General features: G+C 44.6%; 4 protein-coding genes across 5 annotated transcripts in view; 2 read left to right on the top strand and 2 right to left on the bottom strand.

The window, feature by feature from the left end:
• LOC118103520 (diacylglycerol kinase zeta) overlaps window positions 1–6,939 on the bottom strand; it is a 78,000-nt gene extending 71,061 nt beyond the window's left edge. Inside the window, exons 1-2 of the mRNA XM_035150565.2 lie at window positions 6,471–6,939; window positions 5,277–5,389 (exon numbers count right to left, since the gene is read on the bottom strand). Of these exons, the coding sequence (XP_035006456.1) occupies window positions 5,277–5,389; window positions 6,471–6,593 (236 nt within the window). The 5' untranslated portion in view covers window positions 6,594–6,939. The remainder of the gene's footprint in view (window positions 1–5,276; window positions 5,390–6,470) is intronic.
• Window positions 6,940–11,946: 5,007 nt separating this feature from the next.
• Window positions 11,947–14,490, top strand: cryaa (crystallin, alpha A). The gene is made up of 3 exons (XM_035150479.1): window positions 11,947–12,500; window positions 12,892–13,014; window positions 13,779–14,490. The coding sequence occupies exons 1-3, from the start codon at window positions 12,303–12,305 to the stop codon at window positions 13,986–13,988; spliced, it is 531 nt and encodes a 176-aa protein (XP_035006370.1). The 5' UTR covers window positions 11,947–12,302; the 3' UTR covers window positions 13,989–14,490.
• Window positions 14,491–14,643: 153 nt separating this feature from the next.
• LOC118103481 (heat shock transcription factor 2 binding protein) lies at window positions 14,644–18,968 on the bottom strand. Its single transcript, XM_035150478.2, has 9 exons — window positions 18,838–18,968; window positions 18,308–18,443; window positions 17,743–17,846; window positions 17,361–17,510; window positions 17,116–17,254; window positions 16,840–16,957; window positions 15,942–16,045; window positions 15,297–15,496; window positions 14,644–14,906 (listed from the first exon to the last, which is right to left on the bottom strand). The coding sequence occupies exons 1-9, from the start codon at window positions 18,877–18,879 to the stop codon at window positions 14,877–14,879; spliced, it is 1,023 nt and encodes a 340-aa protein (XP_035006369.1). The 5' UTR covers window positions 18,880–18,968; the 3' UTR covers window positions 14,644–14,876.
• Window positions 18,969–19,247: 279 nt separating this feature from the next.
• LOC118103480 (ankyrin repeat domain-containing protein 10) lies at window positions 19,248–26,995 on the top strand. 2 transcript variants are annotated; one of them, XM_035150477.2, is made up of 6 exons: window positions 19,248–19,496; window positions 20,398–20,550; window positions 21,234–21,325; window positions 25,638–25,867; window positions 26,198–26,278; window positions 26,426–26,995. In XM_035150477.2, exons 1-6 carry the CDS (start codon window positions 19,248–19,250, stop codon window positions 26,755–26,757), a joined length of 1,137 nt encoding a protein of 378 aa, XP_035006368.2. In that variant the 3' UTR covers window positions 26,758–26,995. The 2 variants fall into 2 exon arrangements, with proteins under 2 accessions (XP_035006368.2, XP_035006367.2); XM_035150476.2 differs by having other exon boundaries at window positions 26,423–26,995.
• The last annotated feature ends 575 nt before the right edge of the window (window positions 26,996–27,570 follow it).

Genomic DNA, 27,570 nt, shown 5'->3' with positions numbered 1-27,570 from the left:
AGCATCTACCAACCCAAGCTCTGTGCTTGTCCTCATCTTAACCAGACCCTTCCTCCTCCCTGGTCCAGAGGCCATCCATCAGAAGCCTTCTGGTCCGCTGGTCTCCAGACCATGGGCCATTCCTCCCCAATAATCATTATCATCATTTATTCTATTATCTGACCAGTTTGACTAGCAGGTCCATGAGTTTAAAGGGTTACTACATAACCAAGAAGTACCCACAGGTTTACGATTCAGTGAGGAAGCCCTTAACAACTCTTTGTTTTCAAGTTATCGTGTCATAAGTGATTGAAAGATAAATTGTAGTTTAAATGTATCGGACAAGAATTGGCTCCAAACTATACTATGATGTCATAAATGCTACTGGTATCCAGCTGTCTGAGCCATGAAGTGGGATTATTGTTCAGAATTCAGAGTTTAGTCGATTTTATTCCGTGTGTACAGATGAACATTTTGTCCTGAATGTATACGACACAAGTAAGTAAGACGGAAACCTGTGTCAGCAACAAACTGCGAGTGGGGGTTCAAGGCCGACTGCACATCCACTGCTGCCTGCTCGTCAACAGGGCTCAAGGACATGGCACATCTTTGTTCTGGGCTATTTTTATAACTGTAATCAACTGATTACAGTCAACTGACCGCAAACTCGACACAAACCCTTTTTAGTGATGTTTGTTTTATTTCCAGTACACATCCTGCAGACTGTAGACATATCTAATCATACAGCATAAACACAATTTTATTCCAATTAGCCACATAACTGCCAGGAAGACAGACACGATTCTTATTAGCATCTGTCATCTGCGACAATATACTATGTATGAAGTCCTTTTAAATTCAGTTAATTTAATTTCTTTGCAGCCATCTGGAGGCAGCAGGTCTGGGTTCCATCTCCAGCCTCTGTTGTCAGTAACAACCAACATGTCCTTACAAAAAACAGATACAGTGGAAACCTTTGATTATTTCGTTCAAACAGCCTCTGTATCGCTGTCATGTAAAGCCGATGAGTCATATGTAGGTATTCTTTAGCTGTAATACGAGGTGTCTGCGATTAAATTTCATAAAATGTTCTTCCAATAGTTTATACCTGTAACACAGCGAAGCTCAAACTGGTCCGACAAATAAAATCTTCCTGTTGCCAATGATTTCAACCATAGACTGAAAATAAAGATGGACAACGTGTCTCCACTTCCTGCCACTATCTAGAAAGTAGCAGTAGCAATTCTGGGGATGAAACTGTGTTAACAGAAATACACAAATACACACAAATACGACAAATCGTAGGTTGGTCTTAGCTGTCAATGACTTTTTTACCCGTTTTCACACCATTTTGATATCAAATTACTCAATAAAACCAAACTAACGAGAGAAACTAGCACTTGAACATACGTTAGTGTGGTTAAAACTACCTAAAGTGACAGAAACCTTTTTTCCACGTTTATTTACAGTCCATGATCTCAACATGTGCTTTGTAGAGGAAATCCTGACCTTAAATCTTGGATAACATCTTGGATTAAGGTATTAAATATTAGTGTGTCACTGAGACCGTGAATGTGAAAATACATTTGTTTTAACTGCTTTTTTTTAAATGATTGACAGCCTTAATAGACAAGGCACACGATTCACTCAGCACACAAATAAAATGAAAAGATAATTACTTCTTCTCTGCCTGCCTAGAAATGTCATGGTTCCCTTAAATATAAAGGTGCTTCCAGTTTCCCTGTAGTAGAGTGTGGGACAGATTTAAGGAAGTGGAGATCCCTGCTGATGTTTTTTTCAGAGCTTTGTAACTTGGAGATGGAGAGGTCACCTCGTGAGAGAAAAGGCAGCACACACAGACACGGATACAGCTGATCCTTATGCAAAGGGGAATTGACAGCTGTGACATCTGGCCTCCCCCCCCCCCACCACCCACACACACACACTCCTATCTGGATTACTGATTATACTAAATTATATTGAGATTATGCCTCTTGCTGGCAGTGACATAAGAAGCCGGCTGATGAACCGTGTCCTGCCTGTCGCTGCACTGTCTGATCTCCAACGCAGTGATGGCAAACTCCTGAAATCAGACACCGGCCGTGGAAAGACCGAAACCTGCTCGGCATGTATTTAATTGTCACGACCCAGTTCAATATCAGACAGGCTATCGTCTGCCCGTCGATTCACACGCCTCTTCTTAAATCATGAGTGTTCTGGTTAAATCTCTCTCTCTCTCCTCCCAAAACACAGACACAACCCTCCTCCTGCCAAGGAGAGGGACAGGAAGAGGAGGAAACAGAAAGGGAGAAGAGAGGGAAGGGCAAGCATAACATTCAGAAGGCCTCTCCTGACACCTTCAGTACTCTGCTTTAATAATCCAAAAACATATTATAAATGTATGAACATGTTTCATTTCAAACATCAAACTGCTCTGCACACACATGCATTCAATCCTAATGCGACATCCAGGTGCTTATATTGCAAGGTGGGATTAGTGGGATATCTTTGGCTCACTTTTAACCGGGGTACATCACCATGGTAGAGCTGTGCACACGCTGTGCGACTTTACAAATGTTGTTGTTAAATTCCACGTCACACTGTATGAGTAAATCTACTGCGATGTGAAGCCAAAACTAATAATTCATGTGCTCATACACCTTGATCATATATGTGTCATCCAAAAGAGAGGCGTCTGCATACGGACACACTGGTGGCTTGGAAGAAGTGGGGATTTTGTGTTTAGCCATTTTGCAATCTACTTCAATGTAGATGACACAAAGGACACGTGGAAGAGCTGGAATTTGGTCTGACTCTAAAATGAGTTTAACACTCGCCTTAACATTTTCATGGGGGTCTGAAGGTGTTGGAAACTCCCAGAGGAAAGAGTGGCCCCTAAAGATGGTGGTCATCTCTTACGCCCAGAGATCCAGGGCTTCGCTAGAGCCTCCTCTCCCGACACTACTGCCAAGCACAGGGATGGAGAAGTGTACTCGGGTGTGGTCAGAGGGGCAACGTTCAAACAGTTCAATGGAACAATGGCATCTGGCTTGGTGTTGAGTTCCCCTCTTAAATAATTCAGTCTGTGTATTCCCACTCATCTGTGTCTATTTGTCTGTGTTGGTGTGTTTGTCCATGAAATGAAACATTCAGGTAGGGAGGGTCAAAGTGCGAGGGCAGCTGCTCAAGCTGTCTGTTTATGAGGAGGGACAGCAATTAGGTTAGAGATTCACACACGCCAACCGTCTCCAAGGCAACGGACAGGCCAATATTTCATTCATAGAGAAGGCAACAGCAACAGTGTCCTGGAAAAACCCAGCAGAAAAACTTTAGATTACATCAAATACGTGTATCAAAGTACAAAGGACTTCGCCGTGAGGTCGTCCCACTCGGGTTTCTCACCCAGTTTGGAAATGGGTGCGACATTGAGATGAAAAACAACACAACAAAACATCTTGAATCCTTTCAAAGAGGCTACATGTGGAAGATGACACGTGACACATGTCAGCGACCTGGCAACAGTTCACAATGAGGTTGAATAAAGTGACGCAACGGAGCTAATTAGTGACATGACTGCTGCGTGTTTGAGAACAATAAAAACCCGAGGCTTTGACGGTAATTATAAAGCATCTCGACTAAACTTCTGCATAATCAGATCTCCAGTGGACCCTTGTTGGGTTGCCGAGGGATTTGCAGCACCCCTTACGATATAACACTGGTCTGGTTCCTTCCTGAGTGAACGATGCATGGTCTGAATAATGAGGATGTTCCGTCATGGAGACAGAGAATAGCTGAAGAATATGCATGGGGAAAAAAAACGAGAATATTTGATGCCACTGTGTTTCAACAAAAGACAGAACAAACCACATCATCTAGTCTTAAGCACCAGAGGAGGAGAATAATACCAGTTTGAATCCCCATCCGTACTAACACCCTGGAATGAATGTCCATGTACGCTGGGCCTGCACAGGAAGCATTTGGTTGTTTGTTGCGGAAAAAGCTTGGCTTGATCTTGTGGGAAAGACCTTAACCATAAATAACAAGGCTTCAAATAACCAAATGGGTACAAAACTACTACTTCAAAAATAATAAAATGAAAAGATAAATCTGCAAAAACTCATGCGCACTCTCTGAGGGCACACACATTCCCACTGTATATTCAGATTGTATATAAATAGAAGTTTCTGTGTAGGATGTGCTGATGTACGTTTCAGCCAAATGCATTTTTTCTGCATCAGGTCCGAGGACTCATCCAACAGACTGAGAGAGATGAAGGGGACCAAGCAGCTGCTGTCATAACTTGAGATATGTAGGTCACATGATGTGGTTGCATATGATGGGGGTGATCAGTAACATTCACATACGCAGAATATAAAAGGAAAGAAAAGGGTTTGGATGCTAAAGTTAGGAAGATAGGGCAGGGATGTTAGAGTTAGGATGCTAAAGTTAGGATACTGGCATTACAATGCTAGAGTTAGGATGCTAGAGTTAGGATGCTAGAGTTAGGATGCTAGAGTTAGGATGCTAGAGTTACAGAGCACTCACATGGCTGTGTTAGAGCCTTCGACTGAGGTGCTGCTCATTTACTTTGAATGAGGAGACGTCCTGTATTACCGAGCAGTGTTGTTGGTTCCGTTGCTTTGCGCTGTGTTAGATGTTTTTCAATCAAATTAATTTAGTTACAAATACATAAGTGCAGGCGCTGGGTAATTCAATCAGGTTACTGACAATGCAGGTCCTGCCAGAGATCAAACATGAGCCTTGAAAGAGGAGCCACAGGCAGCTGGTGAACCTGGTCTGGATGGATTTGTTAGGACGGCATGAAAGGCAGCTATGGTGTGTGTTCTGAGGGGGAGACTGTGATTGGTTGTTGTGGTTATGCAATCACGCCAGCAACAGCACCAGGCATGTCTACTGTCAAGCATTAACGTAATGCATACATGTGAGTTCTCAGTTAGGATGTCAACCCTAGGATCCTAACTAGGATGCTAGACTTAGGATGCTAGGATGCTCTCTAAATAGAGATTTGCTTGCACATGCAATCACAGACACAACACACACACACACACACACACACACACACACACACACACACACACACACACACACACACACACACACACACACACACACACACACACACACACACACACACACACACACACACACACACACCGCCATGTTACTCACAGTAGCAGTAAGGACGAGAGAGTATCGTTCAGGTAAAACAGGTTAGCATGAAGTGGGACGCATACCATGTTTTCTGTTTATTGTTTTTTTTCTTGAGTGTTTCCTACCTGTAGGACACTTGCTTCCTGAGGTTCAGCTGGACAAACTCCGCCTCCATCCGGGACATGGTCATGTGGCCCTCGTCCTCCTTCGCAGCCCTCACCTCCGTCTCTCTAGGTAGCTACAAAATACAAACATGGATTAATTACTATTCTTAATGTGCAGTTTTTCAAAGCAAGTTGACAGAGGTCATATGAAAACATCCCTCCAGGGACGCAGTGTAAACTTCCTTTACTAACAGGGCTGCTTTACTAGTTCAGCCAGAGATTAAATCAGTAGTGGATCCAGGATTTTTTGTAAATCAGGGGCCACAATTTACTCCGAGGGGCCAAACATTTAAGGCGAACATTTAAGTCATTCCTTGTTCACTGTTTGCTCAATACCTCTCAACAAAGCAACGCATCAGCAACAGGCAGAGGCAGGAAGTAACGTCCGCTGCAGAGATCACGTGATTGTCTTGAAAGCACACCGGTGTCGGCTGTTATCACCACATCTTTGTTGGCGCCGTCTACATGTGCGGCTCCGTTTTTTCACCGGGAGATATTTGCTTTATTTTGGTTTTATTTTCATTTTTGAGTCTGTCGCATGTCAGAAGCATCATCACCCCCTCGCTCGCTCTGGGTGAATCCAGAGGCGTATCCCCTGCTGTGCTCTCACAGCGGCTTCTCCCGACTGCGGCTCTCACTCGGCAAACACACATGCAAAACACACATGCAAAACACACATGCACCTCCTCCAGGACGTGCTGAGATCAGTGCATGTCTGGAAGCAGCTGACGAGTCCGTTTGAACAAATTTGACGTGACACACAATTTGCTCTTATAGATTTGAACCCCAACAGCCTCACCTTTGATTTTTTTACTTTGCCGTCTATGCACACAACCCACAATACTTCCCCTGGAGACGGCTCTGCTTGCCAGCGATGGAATATCACTGACTTACTTAAGTGAAAGGTCAAGACGGCATGTGATCGGTCAAGCTGACAGTGATCTCCCCCCCCAGTGATGGGCCCTACTGACAGGACAGGGGCCAGTCAGGGCTGGTGCCCCCCCTGCCCACGCTCCTAGACTCGCCCCTGAGTTCATCAACACTTCTGCAGAGGCTCCACAAAGCAGAGGGAACACACAACTCTGGAGATGATGACAACACAGTGCAGACATGCCTCTCAGGTAAACACACAGGGACAACAAATGAAAACACTACCTGGTAGTTGTTCGGCTCCCGCGGGATCCTGAGGCTCCCGTCCGCCGCGAACACGTCCTCCTCCTCGGACACGTCCTCCAGCCCGGGCCGCTGCAGCAGCGGAGCCGCGGCGTCTCTCATCATCCCTGCGGTTGTCCCCCCGGTTGTCCCCTCGTGTCTCCTAACGACAGACAGATGTCACAACGTGCGCTCACCAGTCGCCTCGGCCGCTTCCTGTTGGTGTGTCCCCGTGTGTGTTTGTGAACAAGTTCCTTCTCTCGGTGCGGGTGTGAACGAGCTGCGGACCGAGCGGTGCACCGGCCCAGCCCGGACACCGGAGGAGCGGACACGGGGCGGAGGAGCAGGAGGAGCAGGAGGAAACACGGAAGAAGATTCACGCAGTCATGAAAGTTACCGAGGCAGGTGACAGGAAATCAGCTGTGGGCAACCTCTCTCTCTCTCTCTCTCTCTCTCTGTCTCCCTCCCTCTCTCTCTCTCTCTCCCTCTCTCTCTCTCTCTCTCTCTCTGTCTCTCCCTCTCTCTCTCTCCTCCTGTCATAATACAACTGCTGGTGACGACTGAAATGACGAGATCCTGCATTATTGTCTTCTAATCTTTCCTGTGATTGGACTGCACGACACCCTGACCCCGCCCCCATCGTATGATTGATAAACAGGTTTTATGTTGCCAGGTTGTGGGGGGGGGTGTCCATGTGGATGCTTTTTATCCAACATGTCTTCATCATGTGCACAAACACCTGCAGAACACCTGATTACAGTTGTGTTGAGTGTCAAGGTCAACCAATCAATCAATCACATTTTATTTGTGTGGCCCACATTCACTAATCACAGTTCATAGGGCTTAAAGGGTCAGTTCACCCAAAAATAAAAAATCCCCTCATCATCTACTCACCACTATTCCGATGGAGGGGTGGGTGAAGTGTTTGTGTCCACAAAACACGTTTCAAGGGCAAACAGCGTTGCAGGCAAATCTGTCTGTAAGCCCCGACATTCAAATTCGACTCAAACAGCATAATTTACACCATGTTGTTCGCCTAAATGTCCTCTGATACCCTCCTCCTAGTTACTGCTGCAGTCACTGCAACTATCGTGATACTCACAAGTTCTCACAAGGCAAGAGGAGCAGCAACTAGGAGGATGACTTGGACATTTAGGCTACAAACACAAATGGCGTAAATGTTACTTCCAATAGATCCCTTTCTCCTAAATATTACACACTGGACCTTTAATTGGTGAGGACACTGAAAACAGTGGTGTGGCTGAGCTCAATTTACTCACGAGGACAATCCACCATTATAATAATGGCTGACCCTTGCAATGATTATATAGCTCATAGAAAGCTTATACAAGAAATATCAGCGCTAACGTTTTTTTATTTTTAAATCGGAGCTGTGCAACCACACACTTCCGCAGGGATCCACCCACAGTCCTCCTCCGAGCCGCATGGGCCTGGAAAGGAAATGCTAAAAATAACACAGAATACTGCAAGTACACCTGGTTTCATAATGTATGTGAGAGGATGGTGCTGGGGGGGGCGCCTGGCGGTCAAAGGAGATGGGGAAAGTATCGTGAAGCGCTTTGAGTGATCATCAAGACCAGAAAAACACTATATAAATAAACACAGAGCATTTACAGACTATTTATCATTTAATGTGGACATGGTACATGCTACACACACACACGTTTACGCAGCTATCCTTATAGGACTTTGCATTGACCTCCATTAATGTCCCTAACCTTAACCTAACCCTAGTTCAGATCCTACTCCAAACATTAACTAGGACCTCCAAAGGACATTTTGGACGATGTTATCATATATAAGGGTTTGTGAGACGATAAAGTTGTGGTAGGGCTAGGATAACTCACCAGGAAATTAATGTAAGCCCCCAAATGTGCAATTTGTCCCCAAACACACACACAAATATTATCAAATCAAACCGAAATATGTGTTAAACAACATAACTGCACGAAGCCTATTTGGGGCAGTAAAACCATGAAAGTGAATCATCACTATCACAGACTCCCTTTACATAAGCACGTGTGTCCTGGAGGCGTTTGGCTCCGACACGCCACCATCAGCAAGGTCTATTTTTGTGAATGAGGCATGGTCGTACACGGTGAGCCGCTTCACAGACTTAATGTAAAACTGAAATCAGGGAGGGTTGTGGTTCTGTTCGACTCTAGATAAACTCCGGTGTTTGGAGGCTTTAGGTTCAGGGAGGGTGACAGAGAGTTCAGAGGGGGACAGAGGGGATATGGTGTCAGTCCAGCTGGGGGCAGCAGAGCCCAGCTTCTCTGACAGGGTGAAGAACAGAAGGGATATCCCAAATTTCAAATACTTTTATTTACATACATATACATTCCATTAGCTCTTTTTACCTGGCAGCGAAAAATGCGAAAAAACACAGAAACCTCATGAGAAAACATTTAAGAGAAAAGACAGTGTCATAAAAATGAATACATGTATCAATATTAGATTGTTTTGTAGTAAGTAAGTAAGTAAGTTCATGAAATAAAAAGTAGTAATAGCAGTAATCAGAGGAGTTTTTGAAAGTGCTCTAACTATGGACATTTTTACTTTTTTCATTTTCATATCCTCGGTCCAGGCTCTGGTCAACGACTGGTCAACGAAAAAAGGCAAATAGATTACAGGTATAACTTTGTATCTGACCTCAAAACAGATTTTCATGGTTACAAATCTTTGTGCCTGCTTGAATACTGACATTTTTGAGGCATACTGTCAATAGGGTGTTTTCATGTGTGGATACAGGACAAAGGGGGAACTGTAACCTTTTTTAACGTAAACACAAAGGTAAACTGTGTTATCAACTCTACCACGACTAAAACTTCAGTATTTCAGTTCCTTCATTGTCCCTTGCAGTTGTTACATCAGAGTCGATGTGCTGTACACAAAATCACGTGATCTCCACAGCGGAATTAATACTTTACATCCTGCCTCCGCCTGCTGCACCACCCCTCACCACCCAGAGCAATCAATTAAAAATGAAATCGTTGAAATCATTGAAATCTGCAGAACGAATGTATTAGAGTAAATTGTCAAATTAACCAAATACATATACAATGAGAGCACTCAGTACAAAGACATGATAAGAACAAATAAACATGTAATATATGTGAAAGGCTGAATACTTTCATTTTGTGTGTGTTTGTGGGTGTGTGTGTGTGTCATGCGTGTTGTTGCATTCTTGTGATCTGCGATAGATTCCTGTCTGTCTATCTGTCCATCGATCAGTCTGTCTGCCTGACTTCCTGTCTGCCTGACTTCCTGTCTGTCTGCCTTCCTGTCTGTCTGTCTGCCTGTCCGTCCGTCTGTCTGTCTGCCTGTCTGCCTGTCTGTCTGTCTGTCTGTCTGTCTGTCTGTCTGTCTGTCTGTCTATCGATCAGTCTGTCTGCCTGACTTCCTGTCTGCCTGACTTCCTGTCTGCCTGACTTCCTGTCTGCCTGTCTGTCTGTCTGTCTGTCTGTCTGTCTGCAAGCTTTAACTATCACCACCTCTTCCATTAAAATCACTGAAGCGTTACTGCCTGTCTGGTCTGTGTCTGTATTCTGGTTCACCCTCCATGTAGTTTCCAAATTTAAGGGTAATTATAACATGACATTAATTCCTGATATTCCAAATATATATAACACATATTTTTTTGTTTTGCCCCTTATGAAGAGTAAAAGATCAATGAATAAAAGTCGGCACATCCACAGCGGGTTGCCAGGTTGTCCGCCAAAACAGCTTTTCAGAGCTGTGGACAGACTGAACACACAGCCTTTGTCTGCCCCATTGATAAAAACCCAGAATGCTGACTGGGCTGGACTGCAGTCAAACCGAATCTACGTCTGGTCTGCGGCACCTCGCAAACCCCGAACCCCAACAACCTCCCCAAACTGCCCCTGAAACAGCCCCTGGTGTCCAGCCCAGTTTCTCTTGGCCTGTACATGCATGGAGCAGCTAAGCCCCCGTGCTAGCCGGCCAAAGCCCTGCGGGATTAGACTAATGCAGGCGGCGGGAAGCCATTGGTGGTGAAACAACAGGCATGGGAAGTGAGCCTTATCTTAAATGAACTCTTTTTTTTTCATGCGACAGCACTCATCTGTCTTTTACTCTAAAATGCATCTTTATTATTGTCTTTTGGTTCTGAATCATTTTTCACATATCCCTTTGGTGAGAAAATGGGCTGACACTGATAATGGTTGGTCTAGCTGGCCGACAGGTGAGGGCGGGGGCGTCTGCACACTGACCTCGGCTAATGAAACTGTCATGGTTTGAAACTGCTGCGGGAAATGGACGATATAGCACTTTTCTACTCTTTTCTACTCTTATCAAACACATTCATAGAGCACATCAATACGCTGAGCTATGCAATTTTGGGATTCAGTATCTTTCCCATTGACACTCTGGTTAGTAGACGACCCACCGGAGCCATGTAATACTTTAATTCGTGCAGTTTGCAGTGCAAATGTATGAAATGCTGTGGTCATGTTATGAAGCGCTTTTCTAGTCTTGATGAGTCAAAGCGCTTTACAGTACAGTTTTTAAGACCATTGACCCATTCACACACATTCATACAGCACTTTTTTCTATGAGGAGCTATTCAGGGTTCAGTATCTTGCCCAAGGACATGTCAGCACGCATGTGGCTGGGATCGAACCCGCCGACCTTCTGGTTGGAGGACAATATTAATGTTAATGTTAATGGACAGCCGCCTGTATGCTGCAGATAGAGGTCAGAAAGTCTGGTCATATGCTCAAAGCATCATTCAGAGGCCCCTCATACAGATGTTTCAACTCTGTGCTCCATCCCTCATCAACACCCCCAGTGTGGGAAGTCTCCTTCAGATCAGAAGCTGCTAATACATAAGATCTCTTCCATGGTGTTCTACTTCCTGCCCGGGTCCAAGCACCAAAGACTATTTCACAACAATTTATTTTTTAATCTTTGCTTTATTCTTTGCTTTTTTGAATTATCTTTCTCGTCAGTTTCTCGTGTGAATACAAGTTTCTCTATAAGTATCTCCTGATTGAAATGCTCTTATTCCTCTTTGAAACCGAAAACAAGAAAGTCAGCTCTGTGTATCTCAGTGACTGTACAGTCAGTGAATATTATATATATATATATATATATCGTAATCTGTAAATCAAGAGCACGTCCTATTAGCTCCCTTTAACTGGGCCGGTTAATATCTGTATTATCTCTATTTTTGATTATAAAACATTTGTCCCTGCAGCTATCTGCTCTCATCTTGTTGTGGCTGTGTGCAGCATTGTTTCTAAATCTGCTCCCTGTCCAACCACACCGGCAGAACAATACGGCAGCATCATGTCGCTGACAGACAGACAGAACACACGTGTGTATGTGTGTGTGTGACGGATGATCACTCAGGTAAAAGCCCTCTGTGTCTTTAGTTTGGCTTCCCGACCTCATTGTCTCTGTCATGCGCTCCTTCGCTGCAGTTTGTTTTGGCAGCTCCGGGTGTCTGGTGTGCGGGTGGCACTGGGTCGCAGCAGGATCTGGACCTAGTGGTGCCCCCCCATCCTCAGCCCCGATTCTGCTGACGGGGCCCAACCCACCATGAGATAATGTCATTCCAGAGGGATCGTGGCTAAAGCCCCTCTTTCTGGCTCTCAGGTATATAAAGAGGAGGCGGCCGTGGAGCAGAGGACAACGCACCCTGGGAACACACTTGACTCGTTGCTTTTCGTCAACATCCTGCTCTCTCTATCTTTCCTCACCTCCCTTCCCTTCACCTGCTGGACCCCGAACTGAGCAAGTACGACAAACCAAGCCGAGTCGAGCCAGATCCAACTGTCTCCTGCAGTCACTATGGATATTGCCATCCAGCACCCCTGGTTCAGACGTGCCCTGGGCTCTATGTACCCTGCCCGACTCTTTGACCAGTTTTTTGGAGAGGGCATGTTTGACTACGACATCTTTCCCTACACCACCTCCACCATCAGCCCCTACTACAGACAGACACTGTTCCGCAACTTTTTGGATTCTTCTACCTCCGGCATGTCTGAGGTAACGACTCTGACTTCATCGAGCTGTATTTAAGTTTGCAGGAGAAGAAGCTCTTCAGTGATGTTTAACAGCAGAGTTCATAATTCAAAGTAGTAGCAGCATTAAATGTCTTTATAAAGTTGCACTTAGAGAACGATGCATAGTTTGAGAGATTTTAAGATGGATTTTATCACAAGTATTTTTATTTATGATAGTTGTAAGATTCTTCTATCGGCTGTCCTGACCTTTATGCAGGTATTACATTACTTTGTACTTCTATTTTGTATTTTTATTCTGTTCGCGTTTGAGTTTAAGCAGAACCTTTACTGAACTTAACACACAAAACTACAAAAACTCATTTTTTTAACGCTTTTTTTGCCTGTCTCTGCTTGTGTGCGTGTGTGTCCTTCAGGTGAGGTCTGACAGGGATAAGTTCATGGTCTACCTGGACGTCAAGCACTTCTCTCCCGATGAGCTCAATGTGAAGGTCACTGACGACTACGTGGAGATCCAGGGCAAGCATGGAGAAAGACAGGTAGTGCTACACACTCACCCACACACACACATTGTTGACGTTAGAAAATTGTCCTATTTCGCAATATTGAAGAAAGTGAAAAAAAAAAAAACTGCATTCTGCACCAAAAGTAGTTTTTGCATAATCCTGCTAACAATAAAAAAAAGGCAGATGAAACCCTTGTTGAGATATTTCAGCCCTGTGATAGGCTGTCGACCTGACTGGGGTGTGACACGCCTCTCAGCCAATGTCAGCTGGGATTGGCTCTCGCCCTCCCTCCCTCAGAGGGTGTGTCTCACTTAGATTCAGACATAAATATTGTTTTTTCAGCTCTTGTCTGGGGGGGTGGGGGCTTTGGTTCTAGCAGAATGGTGGATAATTACATAGGAAAAGAGCCACAGAGGTTAAATGCTTGGGCCCCCTGCTGGTTGGTTGGGGCTGGAGAGGCCTCTTGGATGGGGGGTGGGCGTTCATCTTCTGTTTGTAGTTGCCTGTGGGCACTTGTCAAAGTCCTGAAGGTCGGTGAAATAATGTTTTCCTCACTTCCTTCCACATAAGACAGTTCTTCTAAATACACATCTTACAGTTGGACTTTTATTTTGAAGTACAACTGTGACATCTATGGCGTTTCAAAGCATCAGCAGTGACTTGGGAGGAACATTTTCTCACTGTGTGCTCCTGGAATAAAACCAGTGTGAAATGAAGGTTATTTATATAAAAGAGTGAAGTGTTCCTTTAAACCTCTGATCCCACCCTGAGTGTGTTAATCCTGCTTTTTTTTTCAGGACGACCACGGTTACATCTCTCGCGAGTTTCACCGCCGCTACCGCCTCCCCTCCAGCGTCGACCAATCGGCGATCTGCTGCTCCCTGACAACTGACGGTCTGCTGACTCTGACTGGGCCAAAGGTCGGCGGGGGGAGTGAATCTGGCCGCAGCGAGCGCAACATCCCCGTCACCCGTGACGAAAAGCCCAACGCCGCTCCATCCTCTTAAGAGGCCCTGTGGTTGACCAGAAGTCGGCAACCTGCGTCTGCTCGCAATTCTTCCTCTCTGTTTCCGAGTCCTCCTCGCTTCACTTTCTCCTCTCTAGATTCTGCTTAGCTCCCTCTTACAGTTTGAGTAGCATTTGAGTTTAACAAACCTCTGCCTGTGAGGGTGGTTCGGTGAGGGGCGGCTGGAGTGTTTCAAGGAGAAGAGTCATCCAAGGGACGAGACGTTCACACGACCTGACGCTTCGTTCTGCTGATTGTTGTTGATTTGTTTCAGAGTGGTGCCTCTGATGGTGCAGAGTTGAGCTTGGAGGTAAATGTCAAACACCTCCGGCCCCCGATTTGCCATCAGTGAAGTCCTCTGAGCCCTGGCTGCTGCCGTTCTTCTTCTTCTCTCGTCTTGAATATGTTCTGGTACTGTAGTCGAAGGCCTTGTTCAGTGGAGACCTGCTCGTTACTGAGAAGTCCATACTAAAGAAACATATAATAAAGCTGTACAATTAACAAAAGGCAACTCCTGTGTGGATTTGAATTCTTGTCCGAAAGCAATCTACAGCATAATAAAGGTACAACAAGTGGAGGGGTTTTATAAAATCTAACATAAATAATCAAATTGTTTTAAGTGATCTCATACTTTCAAATAGACAGTGCTCTGAAAGTATGCAAACATTATCTTTAATAGATCTTGTACAAACATGTATCATCATATTCACAATATGTAACAGTAACAAGAGATAACAGTGAACAAATCTTAAGGCTGAAAAAGTTTAAAGTTTAAGCTTTTAACTTGAACAAAACCAAATTAATCGAAACTATTCTTTGCACATGAAGTGTTAATAACAAACGTGAGAGACTTTCACACAGAACGAGGAGTGAAGAGGCTGAATCCACATCAGAGGCTGTTCTGTTTACATCCCTGACCCTGGAAACACACAAACACCGACTAAGTCAAACTAACTCACCAATAATTTTGAATCAAGTCTCACGTATGTGTGAATTTTAGATTTTAGAACAGAAAGATTGACTTTTACTGGCAGTTGCCCGTCTCGCCTGTAGGAGCACCAGCACAGCACCAAAACATAATGGCTAGATATGGAGGAAAATCCCTGCTGAGCCGGTTAAGACTCACCTTCACAGAAATGAGGCTTTCCCAACTTGTTCAAAGACAGCAGGCCACTGTCTGTCTTCTTCTTACAACTGTTCTCACAATTTAGGTCAAAAACCTACTGTCCTGCAAACTTGTATTTGGACACTGATCCCTAAAAAGCCTTTGCAGGAGCAGATGGTTCAACATACGATGTGTGTGTGGTACCTGTTGGAGGGCGTGCAGATCCTCCAGGGTCTGCTGGGCGGCCGCTCTCAGGCTCGGCTTGGCGCTGGACGTGAGGTGGCTGACTCGGGCCTGGAGGTCCGGGTCGAGCAGAGAGGAGCCCAGCAGGAGCAGCGCCTCCTCCTCCAACAACACCGACTGCAGGAGACGCAGAGAGTGGAGACACACCTCCCAGTCTCCATCTGTCCAACAGAGATCAGAGGTGTTGTCAATGTCAAATTAAATTGTCTTGTTTTGTCAATAAAAAGCCTGAAAAAATAGAATTGCCGCCCTGTGGTCGTATGCCTCCACCAACCAGTGCTGTTTCAGTCATCAAATATTATTTTATGAGCTCACTGTGACCACTGAGATCCAATCATCTTTGAGATATGATGTTCAAGAGGCCGTAAACTTGATTTCACCTCCCAATTCTAATTAGGTCATCCTTGAGTCCAAGTGACGGTTTGTGCCAGATGCAATGAAAGTCCCTATGAGTGTTCCTGATATATCATGTTCACAAAACCATTAGCTCAAAGTGACATTCCTGATTTAAATAGATCTGTCATATGTATTTTCTCAGACCTGTACAGATCTTTGGACTTTCACATTGTAAAAAAAGGAGCCTCTCCACATGCAGGGTGTCCTTACCGTTCAGCAGGCTCCAGATCAGAGTTATGAGTCTTGGGTTCTCACTGATATACCTCAGCCCGCTCACACTGATACTGACGTTATACAGCGCCATCAGCATCAGCCTGCAGGACACAAGCACAGTCAGTATAACAAAACAAGAGAACAACACTGACATCTGCTGTCCACATCTAGATACTGACCAGACAGACTGAATCGCTAAGTCATTTGAGTTTATGAGAACTAGTTGGTGGTGGATGTGCTTATATATAATGTGGTATGTACGTTTCCTTATTCTGGTTCCTATTTTTCGGTGTTTTTGATAAGAACACTGTTGTCACTGCAGCTATGAAGCTTCCGTTAAGTCATTCTTTAAACACTCTGGTTATGAAGTGGTCTAATTTTAATATTGCTGCCTCTTTATGACCTAAAACAACAAATGAGACAATCTTTGGCTTTTTCTATAAACTATTCTCAATGTCTATTCTCAACAATTTACGGCGAAAATCCAACGTATAGGCGGAGGGAGAGGACACAGAAGCGGGGGAAGCGAGCCGGGCCAAAGTCTAACCCGTACAGACCAGCGCTCCTGAGCCTGTTCCTCGCCAACTCCAGGTCTCTTACAAACAAGATGAACGAGATCAGAATGAGAATTACGTCTCATTGTGTGACTGTCATCACAGAGACCTGGATGAACAGCCACACTGAAGTAGCCGGCTGTTCTGTTTACAGAGCGGACCGAACGAGGGACTCTGGGAAGAGCAGAGGAGGGAGGGACGTTCCTTTATCCACAATAAGAGGAGGATTTCTTGTACCTCGTTCATTCTGATTAAAAAAATGTTTACGAAGACAAACCTAGAAATTATACGACAGTAACTCCCAGTGGTTTGTGTTTGTATTCTACCACAGCTCCACGTACACTTTGAGTTTGGGGAAGACCCCCGGCTTCATCTGCTCCAGAAGCTTCATCAGAGTGTCCAGGAGGATGTGAACCGAGCTGGACAGGAAGTTCCGCCCACATGGTAATGCTGCTATGTCTGATTGATCGGGAATAAAGACAAGGCAGGTGACGTCTGGCCTGCAGCCACGGGCACATTTTACATTTGTGTGTAATAACAAAAAGGATGCACCCAAAGCAGATGTACTGGCAAAGAATGGTGAGTTTAGTAATTTGATTTAACAACAAGGGACTCACTAGTGATGGTTCCAGCCAGAGCCAACACAAACTGGTGCTCCTGGGAGTTGTGGTCCTCGGTTTTCACCTCCGCGTCCAACGACCCGACGAAGCTCTCCAGAGTCTGAGCAGCTACAGCCAGAAAGGACTGAAGCTTGCCCTGCACCATCAGCACACACACACACAACAATACAGCTCCACTAATCAGTTGCCCGATATTAAAATGTGTCCCAGTTAAATGCCGTTTACCGACTTTTACAACTCACGTCAGCCAGCCAGTGTGTGATCGTGTCCTCGGAGGCAGAGCAGCTCCACAGCAGACTGCAGGTGGCGGATCCCAGAGCAGAGCAGAAGTCGGCCTGCTGCTGCAGCTCTGTGCCGCTCTGCCACAGCTGGTCACGCAACAGCAGCTTCTCCTGCAAACACACACGTACAAGTTGTACGTCTCTTTTGTTTTGTTTAGCTGAAACAACCCTTTATAGGTCCAGTGTGTAAGATTCAGGGGAAAGGGATCTATTGGCTACCACAGGCAACGTGCAACTTCACCACTAGATGCCACTAAATTCTACACACTGATCTTTTCAGGTGTGATCACTGTATAAAGGAATATTCACACACACAGTTATTACACTGCCTGCCCTCTCTCACCTCTCTCTCTTTCTGACACTCAGTCTGCGCTGCGTCCAGTCGCGACTGAAGGTGCAGAAGCTCCTGTCGCAACTGCTCTTGTTCCTTCACAAGCTGCTCCTTCACTGCATGCACACGCACACACACGCACACACATGTTACACACTGTCTATGCACATGCAATACACTCAACAAAATGATCAACCGAAGGTGTAGATTCGGTTAGTTTGGCGGTTAAAGGTGGTTCAACTACACCACCTGCGTTTCTACATGCAAATAGAACAATATACTAACCCTAACACGTTTAACTGGGTGAAATATTTAGAAATACCACGTTAATTTGTGGATTATTTATGATGTAAATTTATGGAACATCATTGATTAATACTGTAAATAAACCTTGTAAATAAACACAATAAAAATCCACTTCTATGACATAAATCAACTAAGTGGTCAGCCGCATCGATCAAAGCTGATAGGCCAAGTGTCTTCAGCTGTCATCACTTCCTGTCTTAGTTATAACTATAGTTATTATTGACACACGTAAGCTGACGCTGTGACAGGTGATGTTTAACTGGAAGCGTACTCGTCTGGGCTGTTCGAGCTTTGTGCAGCTTCTCTACCAGGCCCCGGTTCAGGACCCGGGGCAGGAACTCTCTCAGCTGCATGACCTCGGTGGTCAACTTGTCCAAGTCCCGTTTCCTCACTCTGACAAAGTCGTCCTGGGAGAAATCGAGAGAACATATAAGGCAAACATGAATCTTGTGCTTTTTCAAGTTTTCACTAATGAAGAGGGAGGCATGAAAGTAATTCAGTTGCAAATATCTGCAATGGGAGGAATGCTAATCTGCAACTGAATGAAAGACCCCGTATGCATGAAGGACAAAAGTTCTTTTAATCGGTCAAAACCTAATAAAAGAAATCTTCATCTTTGATTCTGCCTCGTCAAAAATACAATTATCTTGAATTAGTGATCTGACCCAAACAGCTAGCCATAGCAGAAACACCTGTTATCTACCTTGACAGCAGTGGGAGGAATTTCAATGGCTCAACCACACATGTTATGGTTTTTTGCGTGACTCATCATCATCGACATGATCAATCATCGACATTTACCTTTGCTCCATAACTCCGAGCCACAGGTTTCCCGCCTGACATCTTCCTCTGGTCGCAGTGCTGGTTCCTCCTCCTCTTCCTCCGCCTCCTCCTACTGTCTCCCTGCGCCTGTTAGCATCGATGCTACATGCCACAGCTAACCTAGCTACAAATGTGTCAGTGTTTACTTGTTCGACTCGTGACAACAAAGCACATTTTAAGATGATGTATTATTGATTCCTCTTAGTTGTAGAACCAGAGCATCCCTCCGACCTCCAGAGGGGGCACGACGGGGGATGTAGTTCCCGACCGGCTCCAGGCGCCGCGGTGAGCTCCACTCCAGTCCGGGTTTTGTGCTCCCCCCGGCGGCCGCAGCAGCTTATCTCCGCTCCCTTTGTGTTTGAACCCTTTTCACTGTGGTTCACGTTTATATGGAGCCGGGAAACCTGCAGGGAAACGTCTCCGTCCGCCTCCTCCGCAGCTCCCTCATGTCCGCGGGACAGGAACCAGACTTCCCCGGCGATGAGGTGTTCATGGGCCGGTTCCCCGTCCACCGCGCCTGCCGGGATGGAGATGTCGGGGCTCTGGTGTCCCTGTCCGAGCAGCACCGGGCTCACCTCACCGCTGAGGACCCCTGTTACGGGTGGACCCCCGTGCACTGGGCGGCTCACTACGGACAGGTACGGATTAAGTTCCGAGAGATGTACCGATCGCCTCCATTTTGGCTCAAACTGTCCGTGATGTTCTCTGATTTATTAAGACATTCGCTCCTCACAACTTAAACACAGTTAGTTTCACACGCAGCACGTATAGCACCTGTAATAATGGCTTTGTTTGATTCTCGTGTTTAGTGACTGAAGTTAATATTTAATGGAAATAACGCGCTGTTCGTTCATTCTGTCGCATCAGACACGCGGGGTTTTCCTGTCTGATCGGCTACTGTTATGTCTAATTATCACTGTGCAATAAAGTTTTACTGTACGATAAAAAAAAAAAAAAAATTAAATAAGTGGATTGCAGAAGTTTCATTGGTTCCGGTGTAGCCAATGGCCGCTCAGGCGCCAAATCACCTGAAGGTAAACAGGAAATGTAGAAATATACACAAATATATATAAACACTTAAAAACTACAGGTGCCATGATCCAAGCTTTAAAAATGATGTATCATTAGTAATAATAACAACTTTATATATATATATATATATATATATAGTACATTTCTGCACAAAGTACTACAAATTTGAAAAGAAAGTACAGAAGGAAGTACATCAATATTAATGGCAATAATAATAAGTATACAGATAAAAGAACAATGATAAACTGGCCCCCCAAGTAAATTCAGGAATTTTCCTCCTGAAAAAAAGTCTCTAAAAATCTATATAATCTATATTTGTGTACTAACCACACATTTCTTGTAAAAACACACTATTCTTCAACAAAACAACAAAATCTTTTTCTACATTTAGGCCTCTATCCTTCAGCTCTGCGTTGACTCGAGCCTCCTGGTTGTTCGACGACTCTTTGGTTTTTCAGTATTTTACTTGCCACTCCTCACACTATTGCCTCGCCCTCTGTGTTGCAGCTGGAGTGCGTGGTGCGCCTGGTGCAGATGGGCTGTGGCGTGAATGTGGGGACCAGCCGCTTCAACCAGACACCGACGCACACCGCGGCGTTCGGAGGGCACCCCCACTGTGTGGTGTGGCTGACCCAGGCCGGAGCTGATGTCAACAGGCAGGTCAGTGGTGGATGTGACAGATAACCTGTGATTCACATAAAAGTTTGTTTCTTTGGGCTTTTTGCATCATCGTGTAGGATTATGCTGTAGCTGTAATGTAATTTGACACTAAATCAATTCTGGAAACAAGATCAACATCAAACTTCACTCCAGTGGTGGAGAGCCACACTGATAATAATCATGCAACCATCCCCACCACCCGTCCCCTGCATGTTCAATGTTCAGCACCAGAGGTGTTTTCACACCACTCACAGTTTTCCTCTCATTTCATCCCTCAGAGTGTGTCTCTTGAGATTTGTTTAAAAATAGTCACATTCCTTTTGTTCCTTATCCAAACCGCCCTCGCTTCGTTCCAACCTGACAGCAGTGATCTGAGGATCCTCATCACAGCGACACTTTTTCTAGGTGTTTTGCGTCCACATGACATTTTGGCTAATCTCTATTAAAGCTATCTGAATATGAGAGCAGATAAATTACAAGGCCATCGTTGCATTTTAATGTGTTCCTCCTGTTTGGCTTTCCACATGGACTGTTTACCTGCGGGCATCCAACGCCTGCTCGAATGGGATTGGTCCGACTAGAAATGGATATCACAAGGCTTCCATACCCAAAACCCTTGTCCCCCCCCCGCCTTCTTGTTTGTAATAGCCTTGAATAAAGCCTTCTCCACATTGTGTTCTCAGGACTTTGTAGGTGAGGCCCCCATCCACAAGGCGGCCCGGTCAGGTAGCTTGGAGTGTATCCAGGTCCTGCTGATAGCAGGTGCTAAACCGCAGTAAGTATCCCGCAGTCTGAGCCGTGTGTGCAGCAACACAGCAGTTCTGTCACGCTGAGTGTGAACCACAGCAGCAGGTACACTTCTCTTCTCACGGGGGTTTGTTAACGAAAAAAAATCAAAGCTCCCGTCCTATTATAACTGTTTGAAGACACTGTGGGGTTTTGCACTGCTGCTGGTGTCAGATGTCCGTTTAGCTATAAACTAACAACAGTGATGATAAATACATAAAATATACACACTAATTTGCATTTTTCATATATACTGAACTCTAACATCAACTAATTCAATGTGACATAGATAAAGATAATCCTGAATATGCAACATAGCTTTTACATCTGTGCATTTACACTGTGTTTCCTAACATGATAGAAACGCTGCTGCTGTGGTGTTGATATATATTGCTCATGTAACATCAGCTGTTTTGGAGGAAACTGGCCGCACTGGTTTACTTTCCCTTATCGTCGTCTACTTCTTCGTAAGAATTCCTTATAATAGGAATATTGGACTTTGTACCAATAAACCAATAATACTAATAAACAAAAATTTGGAAATATCGCGAATGTTTTGAAACCTGCACCAACCTAAGTGTGATAATACATTGTATTATCTGCAAAAAAATTACAATCACGTTATTACACCAGCTTTAAATCCCCAAGCTGAACAAGTTTACTGTACCATATACCATTCGGGGTGTTTTATTTCTAATTTTGACAAAAAGCTACTACTCCTTTTTATTTTTCCACCTTGTTCACACCCAGGGCAAGTAGTTGGTAACTCTGCAAAATGTCCATACATGTCTACGTAATGCAATAAAGGTCAGAATACTCCACATGTCTTAATTAGCCTATTGATTAGTCTGAGTATGACCTTATTCGGGTTGTGCTGTTGTGACCCACATCTACAACCCAACCAGTCAGAATACACTGCTTACATATAGATATCAGCACTGGTGTGTGATGCTCAGCGCACAATGCGACATGGAGTGTCAATGTCCCTTAAGAGACTGACTCATTTCTAGAAAGTTTGTGAGGAACAGAAAGCTGCAGGGACCACGGGGCTTTATCTCACTTCAAAACAGAGGTGTTGGGTTCAACACTGCCTCACATGATCGGCTCCCACACACCAGGGGTCGGGGGTGTATTCCAGATTTCTACTGGCAGCTCTCCTCCAAACCAGCTGATTTGAAAGTCGTATTTAATACAGTTGTGTAGTTCACAATGAGAGTAATGTTATTTGTGTGTGTTGTTTTTTTCCCTTCAGGTAGAAATGTTCTAATAGTCAAATGTTAGTTTATTCTTGAGAATGTTGACATGATGCAAAGGCTGAGAAGCTCACGTGTTTACATGTGGCACACTGACAAAAAGGCGTTGTACTGCATTTATATACATTCAAATATAATCATATAACTAAAATATTTAAATTGTTCTCCTCAACATACATTATATCATAACATCTGGGGAGGGGAGAGAGTGAGATCAATTGTTTCTGATGATTTTGTTTTAGAAAATGAAATTTGAAATCAGAAGACAAGAACACTATGACTGAAGCGAACAAGCTAAATGTTTTAATTTGGAGTTACTTTATCCTTAATGTTGAGCACACATAAGAATAAAGTTAGTCCACAGACAGACAGACGGATCAGGCTGCTGCTGATGATGCTAAGAGTAAAAGTGAAAACTTCAAATAGCTGCCGCCAAGCCTCTGTCCTTACATTTTACTTTAATGTGGACAGGCTTTGGATTTCTCTCTTATTTCTCTTGAACAGCAGATGGCCCTCGTACTTTGGCATATTTAGTAAATGCTTACTTTTCTTCAGTAGAGCTGGTAGAGGATCGAACTTAGAACGATATCAAGTGGTTCCTGGTTGATTTGAACTTGGAATCCGTGTCAGTAAACACACATCGTGAGCTTTTCAGCCTCAGGGGCTTTCACAATCAGCCCCAGTGAATAGGTTGTGTAGAAACTTGTGCTACATGTGACTTTTAACCTGACACTGTATGTTACATTTTGTTGCTTTTGCATCATGTTCTCTATTGTGTAAAGAAAGGATCGACTGTGCTGGCCGAGACAAACACCCCTGCACGTTCTGATGTTTTGCAGCTATTGAATTTGAACATGATTTTCTCAAGTAATCCCAGAAAGAGGGAGCAATCCATATAGGCACTGCAGAATCTGGCACACGTGCATCAGCGAGCATCTTTACAGTTGTGGCAATGAGTGTTCACTATCGCTTCCCACAGTTTCTGCAGCTGGCAAACTGGCGAGGTATTTCCTGCAGTGATTGGTTTCAATGCTAAGACAGCCCTGATGATGATAGCCATGTCAAGACATGCATGCCATAGTTTACCACTAACTGTTTTCAGACACTGTGCTAACAAACTGTACTGGACGTGTCTCAGGAGTCAGCGTAGGAGTCTCAGATGGAGGATTATTGGGCTCTGTGAAGAATCGCAGCATGTCAGGAGATCACACATGAAATGAAATGCCTCCTTGAACTGTTTATTGAATCAAGATTATGATTAATTATAATTGTTTAACTGATGGATTGTTATTAATACAGGGTTTCTACACAGTCTGGAAAGTGTTGTACGAGACCGTTCATTAAAATATTCAGTCATGTTATATGTGACAAAATAATCCCACCTCAAAGGTCCACTTGTCTGGACTAATAACTGTATATAATGATGGATGATGGCTCTTAAAGTCAAAACATCAAGATCACCCCCTGGTGGCTGGCTAGAGTAAGTCATAAACCCCACCACCTCCATGTTAGTAAATGGGCCACGGGCCAAACAAAAAAATTAAAGTCCTCAACCATTGTCATTTTAGGTAGTTCTTATCACACTGATGCATGTTCATGTTTGGTTTTAATTAGTGATATGATGCTGTAAAGATGGGGTGAAACGTGATGATTGACAGTTAAACTTGAACACGAATGGTCGAGCGTCTGCATCGGGGGCCTCACTAAAAGCCTCCATGCTCAAAAACACGACTGACTCTGAAACTGTGTAGGAACTCTGAAGCTTCTCTCAACACCAGACAAGACACATTCTTATATAACACGAAGAAGAGGATCAAATAATAACAAATTGGTAATGAGTTAGTTTTTTATCTATTGTCTGACAGTAGAACAAATGTGTGAGTAACAAGCCTTCATCCTGTAGCTATGCTGCTTTTGCTTTAGAGGATGTAAAGGTTGCCAGTCAAGTTCTAATTGTGCTGATAAAATAGACGAGCACTAATAACAAAGCTAAATAAAGAAGTACTTGACCAATCTGGAACTTAATGAAGAACCTGGTCCCTGCAAAGATTCCTAGTTAATGGAGGAAGTTCCTGAGGTGGAAACACGGCTAAATATTCTCATTTACTCTTGATACTTAAGAGAATTTGCAGTTTCCAGTTTAACTAAACTGTGTTTTCGTTCTGTCTCTGCACAGAAAAACTCCAGCTGGAGACAGTCAACAAATTCTAGCCTGGCCGTGAGGTGCGGCGAAATGAACTTTAAATGATTAACTACATTAACTTTGAACCACACCCATTCATAAATCATCCTAGGTTCCGCCCAGTTTCAGTGTATTTCTTTCAAAATAGAGCCTGATCTATAAACCCATATATATTTGTCAACATCCTTCTGTGGTCAAATAACCTCTCACAGTTCGAGTTGTGTAGGACAGAAACTGAAAACAGGGCTTTTCACTTCCAGCTCCATTTGCCCTCAGCTAATAACCTTATTACAAATACTAAACTTTACCACATTAGACAAACTTTATGTTATCCCTTTGTTAATGTTAGCGTAAAAAAGGCAAATAAAAATATATAAGTATTGGCCCTCATTTTAATTTTGTCTGGTTTTGAGGAAGATTAATTAATAACTGAATTTGATTATCCCAGATCCCAGTTAGGAGACATTTCATTTGATGTAAATGACCTAGAGTGAGGATGTTTCATTTACCAGGACAGTGTTATTTAAAACTGAAATGTACTTGATTGTCTTAAGCTTTTTTTTTTGTCATAAACCCTGAGATAGCGTTGATGTTAGAATTTATTGATTTAGCGTTGCGGAGGGAGATCGTCCCGACCGGAACACGTAGAGGAGACGCTGTGTTTCCTCTCGGCTGTCTCTCGTGACCACTGCTCTGTTTGATGAGCACAGGGTCCTGACAACCTCTCTCTGCAACACGTAGGCCCTGTTATATGCGATGAGAGCTGGTCAGTGATGAGTGTAGGAGGCAGTCAGACAGTTTGAGATGAGCTGCTGTGACATCTCGACAGGAAGTGGTTTGTTTGACTCGCCCCTCTTCTCGTTTAGTGTAAGAAATGCCAGTGGGCAGACGGCAGCGGACCTGGCCCACGCCCACGGCTTCGCCGACTGCTTCCGCTTCATCTCCAACGCCCAGAAACACCTGCTGCAGCTCGGCGGCCTCCACGTGAACGGCGTGCAGAACGGGAGCGTCCCCTGTGGTCTCGGCCGGCTCAACAGAAAGAGGCTGCCGACCACCGTGGAGCCCGGACACCTGAAGAAAGCCAGGAGAGCGGAGGGTAAGAAATGGGCTGGTTTCCTGTAGGTCTTGTTATTACACTACAGTTATTTTCATTTCTGGTTCATTCACTTTAATGAATCGTTGCATCAAATGCAAAATACTGAAAACCACATCACCTATTATATCTCTTCTCAACCATTAAAGCACACACATCACTAGTATTTATTTGTAAATAGCCCTAACCACATAAATCCCCTGATTCCAGACCGTAGACTGTTTTTAAAGACGAATGAATAAAATGACAGAAACTGTGTTTGATGTGTATTTTGACTTTTCATTTTGATCCCTGTCCCGTCCACTAACATGTCCCTGTGTCTGTCCCTTGCAGATGTATTGGTGCAGGTGCACAGCAGTGGAGGTGAGGCGGTGGAGAGCATGAACATGGAGTCTGCACAGGGCCTCAGCTCAGGTGGGACTGGAGCTTCTGTGGCTTTCTATCATCTTTATTAGATTTTTGCTGATTGAGCTTAACTTTATTATGTGGAGATCACAAATAGAAAAGTAGAGTGTTGCTGCTTGTGAAGAGATTTACTGTGAGATTTATTTTTAAAAGCAGACGATGACACCAAAGGCGTCGCCAACGGCCATCACCACGCGCTGCCTCGTGCTGCCCAGGATGAGCCTGAGCCCCCCAAAACCACCCCCCCTCCTCAGCGCTCGTCGGCCGACATGTGCGGCTCCCTGCATCTGACCGGCAGCCCCAGCAGCTGCGTGTCCCAGCGGCCGGCCTGGTGGGGGCTGACGGGAGCCGAGCGCGGGGACTTTCAGCATTACGGACACTACCACGGCTTCGGAGACACCGCGGAGGAGCTGAACGACAGCATCCAGGCTGAGCTCAGATACAAGCAGGCCGTGGCCAGCACCGTCCACCTCTACCACGGATCCTAAACAGAGAGTCAGCGTCCCGAGCCCGGCCCCCTGGAGACACCCTCTCTGACACGCTGTCCCGTAACTTTAAAGGATCACTTATATTTTGGGAAAGATCCTTTAGCCGCTAAATCTAGGGTCACTACTACAGATAAGTAGGTCATTTTGGATAATCTTTAAACAAAGACCCCAGTTCAGACCTGGTGTAAACGTCCGTCCTGAGGGATCTGATCATGGGAGGTCACAGGAGGCATTTGAATCCCAGGGGGTGAAGGTACCATACTTACTGTACCTGTTTTGAGACAACTTCGATGTTTTGTATGTTCCTTTAGTGACCACACATTGCACAATATACCCTACTATGTTTTATAGCCTTTACTGCTTTCCAGGATTTTTGTAAGAGTTGACCTGGGACTCAGTATCTAAAGTCCTGTCCTCGTCGTGGGGTTGCCAGGTCTGTGAAACAAACAACAAATCAGACAAGCTTTGATTTGGAAGGTTTCACAAACACACGATTTCCTATTTTATTCCACATTTACAACATTGATTTTTTTTTTGGTTTGTGTACTGCTACCGCTGGCTGTTTTTCACTATTAAGAGCTATTTAGTTGGATTGTATGCCGTGTGTGTGTGTGTGTGTGTGTGTGTGTGTGTGTGTGTGCGTGTGAGTGTAGTGTAGTGGTCGAGGTGTGTGTGTACGTTGAGGCTGTCCTCTCTGAATCTGCCGTCCTTAAGCCAGGAGGAGCAACCGCACGGAAAACTGAAAACCTCCCCAGCTCGCCTTGATCTACCAAAGGGAATGTGTTTTGCAGCTTTTAATTTGAAAATCATTTG

The sequence above is a fragment of the Hippoglossus stenolepis genome, chromosome 24 (assembly GCF_022539355.2).
Source record: "Hippoglossus stenolepis isolate QCI-W04-F060 chromosome 24, HSTE1.2, whole genome shotgun sequence".
Classification (NCBI taxonomy): Eukaryota; Metazoa; Chordata; class Actinopteri; order Pleuronectiformes; family Pleuronectidae; genus Hippoglossus; species Hippoglossus stenolepis.
The sequence above is the reverse complement of the archived record's forward strand: the minus strand, read 5'-3'. Positions and strand labels throughout refer to the sequence as shown.

What these genes read in the sequence shown, in the direction of transcription:
- cryaa (XM_035150479.1), top strand. Translation starts at nt 12,303, where the DNA reads ATGGATATTGCCATCCAGCACCCCTGGTTCAGACGTGCCCTGGGCTCT. An exon ending in CTACCTCCGGCATGTCTGAG is followed by an intron (nt 12,501 to 12,891) that starts GTAACGACTCTG and finishes TGTGTCCTTCAG; the next exon opens with GTGAGGTCTGACAGGGATAA. An exon ending in GCAAGCATGGAGAAAGACAG is followed by an intron (nt 13,015 to 13,778) that starts GTAGTGCTACAC and finishes TTTTTTTTTCAG; the next exon opens with GACGACCACGGTTACATCTC.
- LOC118103481 (XM_035150478.2), bottom strand. Translation starts at nt 18,879, where the DNA reads ATGTCAGGCGGGAAACCTGTGGCTCGGAGTTATGGAGCAAAG. An exon ending in GATCTGGAGCCTGCTGAACG is followed by an intron (nt 15,497 to 15,941) that starts GTAAGGACACCC and finishes TCTGTTGGACAG; the next exon opens with ATGGAGACTGGGAGGTGTGT. An exon ending in ATCTGCACGCCCTCCAACAG is followed by an intron (nt 14,907 to 15,296) that starts GTACCACACACA and finishes GTGTGTTTCCAG; the next exon opens with GGTCAGGGATGTAAACAGAA.
- LOC118103480 (XM_035150476.2), top strand. Translation starts at nt 19,248, where the DNA reads ATGGAGCCGGGAAACCTGCAGGGAAACGTCTCCGTCCGCCTCCTCCGC. An exon ending in GGGCGGCTCACTACGGACAG is followed by an intron (nt 19,497 to 20,397) that starts GTACGGATTAAG and finishes TCTGTGTTGCAG; the next exon opens with CTGGAGTGCGTGGTGCGCCT. An exon ending in GAGCTGATGTCAACAGGCAG is followed by an intron (nt 20,551 to 21,233) that starts GTCAGTGGTGGA and finishes TTGTGTTCTCAG; the next exon opens with GACTTTGTAGGTGAGGCCCC.